The following is a 14,555-nucleotide window of genomic DNA, read 5'->3' on the forward strand; positions in this document are numbered from 1 at the left end:
CACTTCTCATTTCCATGGTTGAACCCGCAACTAGCCAAGGTTTGAGGGGGATTGTCTGTAAATTACTGCCCCAGTTATTACCTGCAGATTACTCAACATTACTCTGTATTGAAATATTACTCCCATATTACTCCCATATTACCCAAAAGAAACTACTCAATTAGGTAATATGCCAGCCTTGGTAGATCCCTCGGCCCGGTCACGTTACATGGTGAAAGCATCTTCTTCTTCACTTTGATCCCTATACTTGATCTCTCTATAGATCGGTTGGATTCCGACTTTGTCTCTCGCTCTTCGTTTGATTTCTCTTTCCCCCCTACCATGTGGGCCTCCGAGAATCACCGACAATTTTTTTTTTAAAAAAAAAGTAAAAAAAAAGGGAAGATCCTAAATTGCGGGTCGTGTGAAAGGGGAGTTTTCAGGATTTTCCCACATTCCCCCGACTGTCCCGAGCCAAGACTGGAGAGTTCTCCAGTTTCCGACCAGCGGGGCCCATGGGGTTATTGGCCCTTTGGAGGCGTCCCAGAAGAGCGTCTGGACCAATGAGTAATATGGTCCAGATTGATTTTTGTTCAGTTGACTATCCTTGAGACGTGCACGTACTCCGTATTCCGTACTCCGTACATCTCTTGAGTATATATACATCTAGAATCTTATGTACTCCGTATCTAGGTGTATGTAGATATAGATAGATACATATATATATATATATGTAAACATTCACAGAATGTCATCGAGTAGAGATATCAAGGGTTGTTTGACACTATATAGGATTTTCATAATATCATCACCCTGGACGGAAGTTAGCACAGAATACGGAGTACATCGAGGCTCCATTCTGGTGCAGCTTTAGGTTCGTGACTAATCTTCCACGTCTAGACAGGGCCATTGACCGTTGAGACAATTAAATTGTCCGTACTCCGTACTCCGTATACAAGTTCATAAAAGATATTCAATGTGACACACACTCTATATATGATTACATCCACCTTCCATCAACCCCCCGAATGAGCGAAATGGAATACCCCTGAAACGGGCCCAAAGGCATGGATATCCGTGTTTCACCCGGCCTGCCGAGTTAACATCCTCACGTGGACACAAAGTGCCGATTTCCGGAAGAACGCACCGATACGGCGAACTCCGTAACCTCTGGTCCCCAGTATGACGCCATACGCCGCTAAAAGCCTCAGACTAGAATTGAAGTCCACACAGAATTGGAGAATGCTGTCGCGCCAATCAGACCCCTGGCAAAGGTCAATCATTCTTCTGATTTCCCTCTCTTGACCTTCCATCTCCGGCCTCTTCCGGACAAAGTAAATCCAGATCCTGGGGTAGACGGCCATTCGGTCAAAAGCTTGTGCGTCAATACAGTGGCCGATGCTATCCGAACCAGGTCCGTTTTCCCTACTGCACTGAATTTTCCTATCTAAATCTGATATGTATCTGATCAACGGGATCTAGTCTACACTCGGCCTAAGTGCGAATATTTTAGTTTCGGAAATGGAACCTCCTCCCTCTTAAGCAAAATCATAGGCGCACGTACCTGACTTAAATCACTCAATCAAATTGCCAAGCACTCGATCCAGAGAGACGGCAAGACCGGCATTTCCCCCCACGTTTTGTTAGTGGAGAAAACAAAATCTCAGGCCTGTCAGCTTGTATGGGGGTGGCGTACTCCAAATGCGGGGGGGAATAGGAAACTCGACTACACAATATGTGGAAATCTCTGACATGTACAAACGGAGAGAGATAGATGCGTAGGATACTTGTATATATCATATTTATATACATCTATATAATGTAGATCAGTCTTCCGCCGGGGACATTTAATATATATAGGCCCGGGGGAATTCGGGTCTGATTTGTTCAACCATTTCCGGGGAACCCCTTTTCATTGGTACGGTGTCAATTGTTCCATGGTTGATATATTTCGGTCCAGTACTTCCGTATTGAAAATTACCTCTCAGACCTTCCAAGGATCTCACTAAGAGTGTATCGCCATGCAACAATATGCCAAAACGCAAGACCTGCGTTAGACGTGACAAAAAGCAGCGCAGAGAAAATGACAGCCCGCAATGATCTCTCCAAATCCAACAAACATGAGAGAAAGGGATCCATCCGATATCTACTAGTGGTGAAGTCATACCCTGAAGAGGTAGGCGAGGTGTTACAGGGAGAGCTACTGGTATTCGTCAGTGATCCTAGAAACCCTCTGCGATGCTGATAGCCAAGGGATCCTGCAGGTACTCGTTAGGCTTTACAGTCTTGATATCGACAGCCAGCCACTCGCTCCATGATTCCACCTCTGGGCATTTTAGCCATTCAAGTATGAGCTGGCTGTCGATGCAAATTGCCTTAGTACATGTCCGGGGTGGGAAGTCTATACCCTCGGCGTGAGAATGAGCATAGGGAATTTCCAAGTTTATATAGAGGCTGCTGACTTGGCCTCCAAGGTCCCATTGATAATCTTTACAGACTTAGGTAGTACGAAAGCTGTTTACTCCCCGCCCAGAATGACATTGGAAGACACACAATAGACCCATCCAATCGTTGCACATCATTTTATATCACTGTTCTGTGATCCAAGTCCCGTCAAACCCTTGCGCGTACCAATCTTAACAAACACCGAGAAACTGTAGTAGACATAAACATCATAAACCGAATCGATATAAAACCGCAAAACATCTGCCGGGGAATCAAGATGGGAATGACCCACGAAGAAACAAAACCAAAGTCAGAAAAGTATCCTAATCAAATCCATGAAACCTAAACACCGCCGCGGCCCATTCGCTCAATTGAACTCATGATCCCCCCTCGGCCGGGTGTAGGCATTGCAATGCCAGATCTGCCACCGCTATTACCGCGGGAATGACCACCGGGAGCACCAAATCGAGGAATTCTCTTTTCTGTAGTGGCAGGGGGACGGACGCTTCCAGATACAGAACGAGTGACACTGCGACGGAAGTTATCGGGGGTGACTTCGCGAGACGGTTGAGCTACCTCGTCAATGGGGTCATTGTGCACAGAAGATGCTACAGAGGCCTCGCGGTCTTGAAGCTGAGATGGGGCGGGCGCCTGTTGCATAGCTAGCCATTCGTCCACAGCGGCAACAAGTTCGCCCTTCTCGGCGCGTTCGGACTCCAGGCTTGCGCGCATTCGCTCGGTATCATCCTTCAGAGCAGCCATCTCTCGCTGCAGATCCTTGATCTGGGCATCCATGACACGCTTCTCGGCCTCGTGTTCCTCATTCTCGCGAGCCAAGAGACTGGTGTTAGCCGCGGCCATTGAATCAGATTGCGCAGTATCACGTTCGACCCGGAGATGCTCATTTTCCTCGCGTGCGGCAGTGAGCTTTTTCTCCGCTTCACGCAGACGCTTCTCCCAGCGAGACTCGTAGCTTTTTTTCAAGGCCGCAACCTTGGTCTCATGCTTGCCTTTGTAGAGCACATGAAGCTCGCGAGCGACCTTTTCGACGGCATCCTGAACTTCTCGAGCAGTGTCTTCGGCCGAGTTGGGAGACTTGTGAGATGAGCTGGCTTTACCAGTGCTCGATACAGCCGCAGCACGTGCAGCGGAAAGCTGGCTTTCGAGCTCGACTACTTTGCCTTCCAACTTCTCCTTGCTTTTTTCGGCCTCTTCGGCCTTTCGAGACAGGCGATCACGCTCACGCTCTCCCTCCACTAACTCGGAGCGGGCAGACCGCAAGACGGTCTCCATCTCATTGACTCGACGTTCCCATTCGGCCTGTTCCATCTCCAACACCTCTTTGCCGGCGGCTTCGTTGCGTACTTCTTCCAAAGCTTCGCCGACACGTCTCTCAGCGTCTGCCACTGCTTGCTTTAGGCTGGCAACTTCGGCCTCTTTGCCGCTGAGAGTGGCTTTGAGCGAAGATATATCGGACAGGAAGCCGGACTTTAGCGACTCTAATTCACGGGGAGTGACCGTGGGAATGGATCGAGGGGTAGGTGCAGCCGGAATATCAAAATCCAACAGTGACGACATCTTCCCCGGAGATCGAATGGATTGACGGGCTGACCGCATGGGCGAACGCCGTGAGGGGGAGAAACGGGTACTCTGCAGGGACTGACGGGGGAAGAAGTTCATTTGATCGGTAAAATCAAGCAGGTTGTCGGAGTCAACTGGATGAGCCATGTCCCGAGGGCCTCTGGGTCTCGGCGTAGGCGATCCCACGGGCGTGTTTGCATCTAGATAGGCGCTCGCTCTATATGCCCTGCGCCCTGCACCTGGGGTGGCCGGATCGACACTGTGCCGACGCCCCTCCATATCAGGAGCTGGGCTAGGGGCGACACTGGTTCGCATTGACTTTATCGGCGACTGGGCGCGGAGTTTCGCAAACGTAGTCATATCAGGCATAGCGGAAAATGTGCTCAAGCAAGTGTCATCCATGGAATCGTCAACCATCGAATTCTCGAGCGAAACATTCTCTTTGTCGCCATTTTCATGGATTACTGTGCTCATCCCTTCGTTTTGTCTGTCCTCTATCATGCTGTTGCCGATTGCTGATCGGTCGTGCAAGGTACCCGAAGCGGAAAGAACGCTCTGGTCATAAAGTACACCCGCTTCCTCTTCCGCATCGATGTGAATCGCTGGTGGATCTGGTCGGCTCACCATACCCTTCTTATGGCGCTCGTTTACCTGTAAATCGTCCTCCAGATCCTGGGGTGTTTGGTCGTAAGATCTTTTGCGGGGAGTTGCTGCAACAGAGCGCTGGTCACTCAGCCCAAGTGACGCACGAGAAACCCGGCGCGATTTATGAAGATCAAGGGTGGTTTCCTTGTGACTCAGCCGGAAAGACGAAGTGGGTACTGGAATAGAGGGAGGAGAGTTGGAGGCTACCGGTGGCTCTGTATAAGCATGTATCCGGGGGGATCAATTGCCTCTGATGCTTCGTCGCGAATGGGCAAGCTCGATTCGGCGGCAAAGGATGAACGTTTGGAAGCCACTGGCGAGTAATGTTTCGACTCGCGTGACTTCCGTGGATCAGCCGTCTCTGGTGCTTCAGGGCAAATGGGGGAATTCGGTGTCACGGCAGGCGAGGAATGCTCAGGTGCCATTGGTGAAACTTGTTGTACTTTAGACAGTTCCAATGTATCAGCTGTCACATTTCTTGCCTCATGGGGGAAAGGCGAACTAGCAGGATCGGGCAATGACCGGGCTGTAGGAATAGGCGAGTCATTTTGCATTTCGCGCAAGCGATCAAAGTCGACTGTCTCTTCCCGCGCATCAGGACGAAACGGGGAGCTTGCAGGATCCTCTAGAGCTAGCCGCCTCCCTAGTCCTGGAGACATGGGCTGGACGTCGCCCAGTTTTTGAACCCTCACTGTCTCTTCTCGGATATGAGGCCGGAACGGGGAACTTCCCGGGTTCTCCTCCTTTAATGGCTGAAATTGTGGGCTTGGTATGGGAGAAGACGCTTCATCCTCGTTCATATTCTGGAAATCAACTGTATCTTCATTGGCGTTAAGACGGAAGGGGGAGCTCATTGGCTCCCCTAGAGCCAGCCGCTTGTCCAAGCCGGGTGACATGGGCTGCACCTCACGCAATCCTCGAAGTTCAAACGTCTCGTCTGTTGCATGTGGACGGAATGGAGAGCTTACAGGGCTCTCCTTCACCGGTTCAAGTTGTGGGCGTGATTGGAACGAGGTCTGTCGCATTTCGCGTAGCTTCTGGAAATCTACGGTATCTTCGCGTGCGTCAAACTGAAATGGTGAGCTGGCACCTTGTTGATATGATTCAACATCATTGAAATCGTCATTCTCGCGTTCATTCTCGTTCTCGGGTTCGTTAGGATAATAGGTTTCGTTTTCATCATAGGCATTCGGACTTGGCGCAGCATGGCTTGTCCATTCCCTCTTCAATGGACTTGAGGGAACATGTTCTGAGGGGTATTCAAGGGTTTTGTGAATGAAGGGCGAAGAATTCGCCATTTGAGACTGTGCGCGGGCGTTCTGGTAGGAGGATGAGAGGGGCGAGAGTGGATTTGACATAACGAAAGCAGGAGAAGAAAGAGAGAGAAAGTTTTTGTCGTGATAGGTCGTCTCAGGTCTGTTTTGAGAGTCAGTTCAGTTGAACAAGAGGAAAGCAGAGTAAGGCAGAGTTTGTGTATACAAAAAGAGTTGCCGTGTTGACGTTGCTTGGTAAACAAAACTAGTCCTAATTAGGAAAGGTGCATCCAGACTATCTAATCGGACTCGGGACTACCTACCTACCTAGGTATATAAATACAATAGAAGAGTCAGTCCATGACATCGTAGGACTTCAGTTCGATTCGATTTCTTTAATCCGTGATGTCACGACTAGTATATTCAAGATACCACTCTGATGTCGATAAATATATTTTTACGCATGTTTATCTTTAGGCATAGATGGTTTCTACCTCTCACTGTTAGAGCTAGAAGAGTACTGATTAGAAGACTATAATTATATGAGTGTAGGATTCTAGAGAGATACCAAACACAGTCGTCCTTTTGTTTTCCCCTTGATCTGACGCTATTCTTGTTTATGTACGCGCATCATCTCTATCGACAATTAGATGAACGATTTCCTCGTGTGGCTGATCTGGAAGAGCAACATGATGACACACAGCCGCTGGCTCCACGATTGCTGATGAACGCCTGTCGCGCTGGATATACCACAGCTGTAAAGCACCGACTAATGCAACAAGACTACTCCCCCACCAGGCAACACCAGTGCAGCCAACTTCAACCCCAAAACTGTAAAGAAAGCCAGCGATTGGAGGAGCGAGAGTGCGAGATGCAGCCCCAGCCGAAGCAGCAAGGCCATTGATTTTGCCCATGACGGAGTCTGAGGGGCTAGCCTGCTTGATGAGGATCAGAAGGATAGGGTAGTCGATAATGGACAGGATATTGCGAACCATCAAACAAACGTAAATACCAACATAAATGAGCTGGGCTGGCAAGAAGATCAGAAAGGGAACCATGACGTATGCGACTGGATGAAGCACGGTAACGATGATAAAGAGCCGCCAGATGCCTAGATAATGTGCCAGCATGGGGAATATGATGCTTTGGATCACGAGGGCGATAATACCGTCGGTGGACATGATCACGCCCACAGCTCGAGTCGAAAGTCCGACTCCGCCTGGAATGTCAAAGGGCGAGTGATGCGAATGTGGTAACCCTCGAGGGTCCTTGTCCTGCAGGAAAATGGGCAAGAGATGGTCATAGGTCATCGAGTGATAAGTAAAGATAGCCAACGCGATTATCAGCATGGTGACTCGCCAAGTAAAAGCTTTCGGCTTTCGTGACTTCTTCCACGTGGGCGAGAAGCCATCGGCTTGCACATCCCAATTCTCCTCATTATGCAGATGAACCCGATTGAAGGTCCCGTAAGACTCCGCTCGCAGATCTACGCCAGCATTGGCAGTTGCGCCAGATGTAACCAGAAGCGGCTGCTCAACTGTATTATCAAAATATCCATGAACCTCGCCTGATTGAATATTTGGGTGAGTTTCTTGCAAAAACAGCCAGCTACCGACGATGCTGAGGAGAAGTAAGACACAACAAACGAGGTTGGGCAAAAGGTAAGGGAATTTCCCAAAGAGGCCATCGGCTGGAAATAGCGAGGGAAACCCTTCAGCGGGCTTTGCTAGCAACCCTCCAATGGCTGAATCGGATTAGCTTTTGCGGTAAAACTCCGTGATGAGAGGAGTATACATACCTGGGCCGATTATCGTTCCAATGGACCAAACAAAAGGCATGATGGCATATGCGCGAGCTAGATACAAAGTTAATTCCCAACTCCGCTGCATATGACAGAATGGCAACAAACTCACGTTCATGTTCAGGTCGCTTAACAAGCTCACCAACCATTGTTTGAATTACTCCAATATTTCCATTCAGGGCTCCACCAATAGCTCGACCGGCAAGTGCGACCCAGAAGTTTGGGGCCATCCCCACCAAGATTAAAGAGACCATCGTTCCAACGCAGCCAGATATGAGAATAGGCTTCCGGCCCAGGCGGTCTGAAAGAGCGCCCCAGAACAAACCGGTCAGAGCCTCTGCGAGTGAGAATGCCGAAATCAGAATGCCGGCATAGAAGGAGGCATTGTTACCATTATCCATGTGGAAGTCCTTGACCATCACCCACGAGTAGGGGAAGATAGAGGTCAAGGCAATGGGCTCTGCAACCCGGCATATTGCTGTTCTGGTGAATTAGTCATTGCCAAGTACTCCGTACAAGCCCAGGACATACCTAGGAGGAAAAGCTGTGCAGTGGGGAAGCTGTCAGACGACGGGTGTGATCTTGCCTGTGGTATCAATGCCATAGCCCTTCAGAAGTAGCTAACAGCTTAGGGCAATCTACCCAGTTGTCGAATAGATCTTGTTATCCACTGCACTGCCCGTACCTGATCAGCGGGCCGGGAGGTATGCTTTCTGGTTGGTTGGTTGTTTGTTTGTTGTTGTTTTCTTTTTTCAAAAAAAGTTTCAAATCTCAAGACAATCCATGCATATGCTTGCTTGAGAAGGCAACCCAAAGAACAAGGTTGAACAAGGAGGGAAGTTGAAGTGTCGGAGGGAGAAACTTGGAACAAGACTTACTTTTCCACATCCGAGAACGGACAAAATCTGACACTGATCCCCTGCCTAAAGCAATTGAAGATTCTTGATATTTTATTAATAGCCAGATAGGTTATCTATGAATCTATATATAGGCCAGCTTTGAGAATATTGTATATCCCTGTAGTTTTATACCTTTTCCTACGTTACGATAAGAATTTTTCTGGTGGCAAACCTGGCGAACCACAGGTTGTTCGGATATTTCGGCAATGGTTTAGGAACCTTTGGTATCCAATACTACTCCATACTTAACTATTCAGTTTCTAATATAATACAATATGATATATAAATGTATATATGATATGAGGATATATAGTACAAGGATACAACCGAAACAAACAACATTGATGACTTTCCCCACTTGCTTTCTTAAATCCTTCTCGACCAATCACAGGCTACAGGGTTATTTGAGTTGGACCCGCAGATCAGCCGCATCTATCTGTACTTTGCATACTACCTAAACAACCTTCCAACGTTGGAAGGGGAAAGATCCCCGAGGTAGAGAAAAGATAAAAGACATCGCAGAAGATTAATTTCATGATAGCGGCCGTTCTTACGTAGATATGTTGAAGAAATCAGAAATCTCACTATTCATCGATCTGAATGCTAAACACAAAGAATTTCTATCCTTGACCAGAAAGTAAGAAATGAGGATATGGAAGGCCCAATGTGGCCGAAGAAGAAAACAAGAACAATGAGCGTAGAAAAAGATAAGCGAAAATGCCTTCACCAATGACCGATGATCCCCTGCGCCGGCTAATCCACACATGCCATGGAGTCCGGATTGTATCTAGATACCAAACAAAGAAAGCCAGACTGGAGAATAACAAGGAACAGATAGTCAAAGAAGTTCACGAAGTTGTCTCAGGATGTACGGTGGAACTGGTGATCTCGACAGAGCGAGTCTCAAGTTCTTTGGGAAGGGCACCGGAGTCATCACAGGACTCCACACAAGATTCGACGACGGGCGCCGGTTCAGGATTCACCTCAGTGAGAGGCTGATGGACGGACGGAGTGGCACTTGAGGAAGAGCCTTCTGTACGTGGCTTGTTAGGGGCATGCTCAACATGTTCCGCAGAGTCGTCCACTTTCTCTTCATCGCCAATCACGGCAGCGAGACTGCGGAAATTGAGCATTGGCTCAAGAGAGTTGGTGATACCCTCTCCAGTAGCGCGACCATCTGTGCCATCGTTCGAAGTGGTTTCCATGACGGAAGAGAAGGACGAAGAGGCGCTGGAGACCTGTCGCAAGTGAGATGGTCGTGACGGCTCGGACTGATCCACCGATTGGCTTGCTGGTGCTGCTGGATCAAGCAGCATGGGGGAGTTCGATTCTTCTGCAGTCGATGGCAAGACACGGTCAACTCCCTTCCCTTTGCCACCAGCAGCAAGTTCTTCACCAATGATATCCTCGCCTATGACCGAGGATGAGCTACTAGTCCCCTTACCAAAAGTGGACTCGCCAGGGACATCCAAAGCGGAGGCGCTAGCATTATTGCTGTACAATCCACTCTTGCGAGCCACCTTGTCCGCCTTCTTGGCCTCTTTCTCCTTCTCCTTCTCCCTCTTTTTGGCCTCCTTTCTTGCCTCTTTCTCCTCCCGCCTAAGGCGCTCGTCTTCGCTGGCCAAGCTCAGTCGGATAGCTTCCATCATCATCATTTCCTCTAGATCATCAATTCGATTGCGCCTTGAGCTCGATCGAGGAGCAGCCGGGTGACCCGCGCCTTCTTCGGCAGATGCAGAATCGGTGTCTTGCCCAGCCGCTCGAGATGTCCGATCAGCACCGGTACGCTCTGTCAAGAAAGCTAATGCATTGAGGGCGGGTGAAGCGGTCCGGCCGCTAGTCCCTTCTCCACCGGTGGTTCTTCGCATTCCTCGCCGTCCGATGCCAAATCCACGCGAGTCACTCCCAGATGCACTAGGATTGATTAAATACGCCGCGGTATGAAGGGCAGTCGCCGCCGCAGATCGACGTGCCGCGTGGGCTCGTGCATTCGATAATTTGGTAGCCCAGTCCGGCCGAATCCTATCCGTTGTCACTACTGTGGGGTCACTGGCGGATAGGGAGGTCGCGCGGCGGCGACCTGGCACGGCTGCAGTGGCAGATGATAGGGAGGAGGTTGAGGATACAGGGGAAGTGAAGTTAGGGGAGAGTCGGGCGCTAGGGTCTGTAGTATAACTCAGGCCCCGACGGAAGGAGGGCGGTGAATAGGTAACTCCAAACTCTGGCTGGACACAGAAGGGGCATGCCGAGGGCTCAGAGACAAGCTGTGACTCGGTCGACTCAGCCTGCTCTCCTTCGGCCGGAGGAGTATTCGCATTAGGCTCTCCATGCTCTGGAGGGTGCGGGTCCGGACGCTTGATCTGCACAAAACACTCGGAGCAAATAGGTTGATCGCAGCATCGGGTACGGTTTAAATACGGCGGATAGTAGAGGAAACAGATAGGGCATTCGCTTGCGTCTTTGTACAAATTGACTTCGATGGGCTGTCCGTTGACAAATGGGTCCTTGGGAAGCTGCAGTTCCCGGGGCGTTAGATCTGTTTGTGAGTTATGCTTGGAGGTGGTCAAAGCAGCCAAGGTCTTCGCCCTTGTTCGGAAAAGAGGGGAGGTGGATGTCCCGGATGCGATCGGAGATGCGGACGGTAATGACTGAGGGGGTTTGAGGGCTGCGAAACATCTGAATTATAAGATTGCGATCTGGACGTGATCGGCACTGTGAGATGCTGAATATTTGTCGGATCGGCAGAGGCTTTGTCGGTGATCTTGGATAATTTGTACTCTAACTCGGGGGAATCTCATCGGGCAAGGGAATGGGCATGCCTCGTGCAGCCGCCATGATCTGATGCTCAGCCCAGGACTCCGAGAAGTCATTAAGACCTCTCCAGAAGGGAGCCAGTCGGCGTTCAATCTAGCCTGTTAGCCTTGGCTCATTCGCATCGAGGGGGTGGATCCTAGGCAAAACCTACCATCAGTTGGCGCACCACTACCTTATTGTAGTCTTCTGTCCCCACATACACGCCTTGTGTGACGAGATAGCCTCCATCGACATGCTCCTCCTTCATACTGCGCTCCCTCTCTTTGAGACGAGCCACCCGTTCCTTCTCCAAGCGGCGGGCCTCGCGCTCTTGTTTTGTCTCTCGCCGATGCTCTAACGTGGCCACCTCTCGATCATGACTGCTGCCGATTCCAAGAATCGAAAGGTCAGGCCTACTACCTCTCGCTGGCCGAGACCCTTGATACGGCCGACTTGAGCCATCAGAGATGCCTGAGGATAATTGATGACTTCGACGATTTGACGGAGTTGTGGAGCGTGACTCCTTGGTCTGGGAGTTTCCCATATTGGAGAGCCCAGATCAAGGTGAGGGGAAGGATGGGGAGATGGGGAGATGGGGCGATGGGCGAAGGTCCACAAGGCGGTGATTATCTCCGGATGGGCGGGGAAAGAACCCCCAAAGGGGGGGGGTGAATTTTATACTGTGGGTGCAATAGAAATGAGAAAGGAGATGGGGGAGAAGGTCAGAGAGTGGAGGTAGGAGTAACTTCAGAGCGGGGGGGTGATCTGTCCGGAGTAACTGGGGAAGAGATCGGTGAGGAATTTCTACACCCCCGGTGAAGCCGAAATGTAAAGAAAACGAAATTTGTCTATAGATTTGAATTCATATGAAGAATAGAAGTATCGGATGTGGCGGATGTTATTTTCTTTTTTGATCTCTTTTTTTAAGGTAAGTATACCTGTTTATCTCATAAGTCTGGACTGTATTACTATGAGCATTTGAATGTCACTACATCTACACATAAGGGGTAGACAGTATACATATATATGTTGTATGCTGTACTCCGTATAGATAGTAAATAGTAGATCAACAGATATTTAAATCTCATACGATATCTATCGTCATCGTCAGGTCATGAGTAGATTACAATCTTAATAGTATACATCATAGGATATCGCACAGGTCCAAGTTTTTAACCTTGCAGATCTTGAAGTACTGAGTACTTGTTTTACTATGGCATTGGATACAGTATGTGAGGTCTTGGGTACTTAAGGGACTGACTTGAGAGACCGATTCAGGCCAATTCAGGCCAACATCCGATCTTCAACCTCGGGGATATCTGAACCAATAAGAATCCAACTACAGAAGGGCGGTGGCATAAAATAAGTCTGTACATTATTTTTGCCCCAAAAAAAAAAACCGACCAAGCGGTGTTGAAGCTTTTGGAATCCTCCCCAAATTTACTCTGAATACTTTAACACCCTCCACAGGTCATGTATTAGTGATATATACATTGTCACTAAGCATTATCTGGCAATGACTGAAACGACTAGATTGCATATCACGCCTTTCACCCAGGATATCCTTCCCTCGGTGCTGCCAGCATCCATTCGCAACTTAGCCACAGAAATTTCCTTCCACGAGATTCCCACCTTCCCAGAGAATAACTACGGATACGTGACGCTGCCAAATATGGAAGCGGAGAAGATCAAGAAGAAGCTGAACGGTTCAATCCTCAAAGGCAAGAAGTTCAAGGTCGAGGCGGCCCGCCCTCAAAAGCGACATCGAGAGGAAGAGGTGGTGCCCGAGGCCCCATCTAGTGCCAAGAAAAAGTCTAAGAAGTCCAAGAAGCCAGCGCCCGAGGACGGTGTAGTGGAAGGCTTTGAGCTTCCCGCAGACCGCAAAGTGAAACGAGGCTGGACCGAGACCAGTGATGCCAAGCAGGAAAGACGCAAGTCGGAGAAGAAAGAGAAGAAGAGCAAGGAAGAAAAATTGCAACCCAAGTCCAAGTACACCGACAAACCCGAATGCCTGTTCCGAGCAACGATCCCACCAAACCGAGCATCCGACGCAACTTCCGATGATAAGAAAGTAAAGAAAAAGAAAAAGAAGTCCAAGGACAATGTCATTCATGAATTTGAGAAAACGGTGACCCAGCCAAGCTTCCTGCGCACCGCAGAAGAAAACACAGCGCCTACGGCTACATTTGAAGATGGAAAAGGCTGGGTGGATTCTACCGGGAACCTGAGAGAAACCGTCAGCGAGAAGATTCTGAAAGATAATTACCGGCCTGGTCAAATTCCAGGGGCCAAGGAGAAGCGCCGGGCCGCCAAATTGGCCGCCAAAGACACAAAAAAGCGTTCACGCAGAGAAAAGACCCCAGAGGAATCTTCCGAGTCTGAAGATTATACCTCATCGAGTGGCTCATCTTCTGAGGAGGGTAGTGACTCGGAAAGCGAGATGGATGAGAACAAGGCAGATGAGAATCCTGAAGATTCATCTGCGTCTTCTGACGAGGATGTCAAGCCACACTCCCGAGAAGAGACTCCCAAGTCTACAGAAGCTAACGACACTCATGCTGACACACCGAGTCAGTCAGAGTCAGACGAGAAACCCATAGAGGCCGCGCAACAGGTGAAACAAAGTTCACCTGCCAAGGAAGTCCACCCTCTCGAAGCTCTTTTCAAGCGTGCCGCCCCGACAGCATCCGGTAACCAACCAGCTCCCGAAGCCGAGGCTGGATTCAGCTTCTTCGGCAATGACATCGAATCCGAGGATGAGCCTCAAATGGCTGAGCCGCAGACGCCTTTCACACCCTTCACGAAGAACGACCTACAAAACCGAGGTCAGCGCAGTGCAGCCCCCACCCCCGACACCACTGCGGCCATCCGACATATGACATGGAATGAGAGTGACGACTCGGACGAGGACGTTTCGATCGACAGCCCTGTCACCAAAGCTCGCCCAGAAGCCGGTGCGAGCATGGAAGAAACCGAATTCGCAAAGTGGTTCTGGGAGAATCGAGGTGACAACAATCGCGCCTGGAAGAAGAGGAGGCGTGATGCTGCTAAGGAACAAAGACAAAGAGACAACCGGAAGAAGGGATTCAAGGGAAAGTCATGAAGTCGAGGCCCATCTTTCCGAGTTGAGGGATATGTGTATCTAGACTTTTGATATGG

At 49.6% G+C, this 14,555-nt stretch overlaps 4 protein-coding genes across 4 annotated transcripts; 1 reads left to right on the forward strand and 3 right to left on the reverse strand.

Moving 5' to 3' along the window:
- Window positions 1–2,766: 2,766 nt before the first annotated feature.
- N7500_000200 (uncharacterized protein) lies at window positions 2,767–6,008 on the reverse strand (the record flags this gene model as incomplete). The annotated part of the gene is made up of 2 exons (XM_056671346.1): window positions 2,767–4,801; window positions 4,858–6,008. 2 exons carry the CDS (start codon window positions 6,006–6,008, stop codon window positions 2,767–2,769), a joined length of 3,186 nt encoding a protein of 1,061 aa, XP_056536919.1.
- Window positions 6,009–6,520: 512 nt separating this feature from the next.
- On the reverse strand, window positions 6,521–8,308 carry N7500_000201 (MFS transporter; the record flags this gene model as incomplete). Its single annotated transcript, XM_056671347.1, has 4 exons — window positions 6,521–7,647; window positions 7,702–7,758; window positions 7,817–8,182; window positions 8,236–8,308. The coding sequence occupies 4 exons, from the start codon at window positions 8,306–8,308 to the stop codon at window positions 6,521–6,523; spliced, it is 1,623 nt and encodes a 540-aa protein (XP_056536920.1).
- Window positions 8,309–9,451: 1,143 nt separating this feature from the next.
- On the reverse strand, window positions 9,452–11,940 carry sip5 (Sip5p; the record flags this gene model as incomplete). The annotated part of the gene is made up of 3 exons (XM_056671348.1): window positions 9,452–11,268; window positions 11,387–11,510; window positions 11,569–11,940. 3 exons carry the CDS (start codon window positions 11,938–11,940, stop codon window positions 9,452–9,454), a joined length of 2,313 nt encoding a protein of 770 aa, XP_056536921.1.
- Window positions 11,941–12,912: 972 nt separating this feature from the next.
- Window positions 12,913–14,499, forward strand: N7500_000203 (uncharacterized protein; the record flags this gene model as incomplete). Its single annotated transcript, XM_056671349.1, has 1 exon — window positions 12,913–14,499. The coding sequence occupies one exon, from the start codon at window positions 12,913–12,915 to the stop codon at window positions 14,497–14,499; it is 1,587 nt and encodes a 528-aa protein (XP_056536922.1).
- Between the last annotated feature and the right edge of the window lie 56 nt (window positions 14,500–14,555).

Source organism: Penicillium coprophilum (assembly GCF_028826855.1).
Source record: "Penicillium coprophilum strain IBT 35676 chromosome Unknown utg000001l_segment0_segment0, whole genome shotgun sequence".
NCBI classification, from domain to species: Eukaryota; Fungi; Ascomycota; class Eurotiomycetes; order Eurotiales; family Aspergillaceae; genus Penicillium; species Penicillium coprophilum.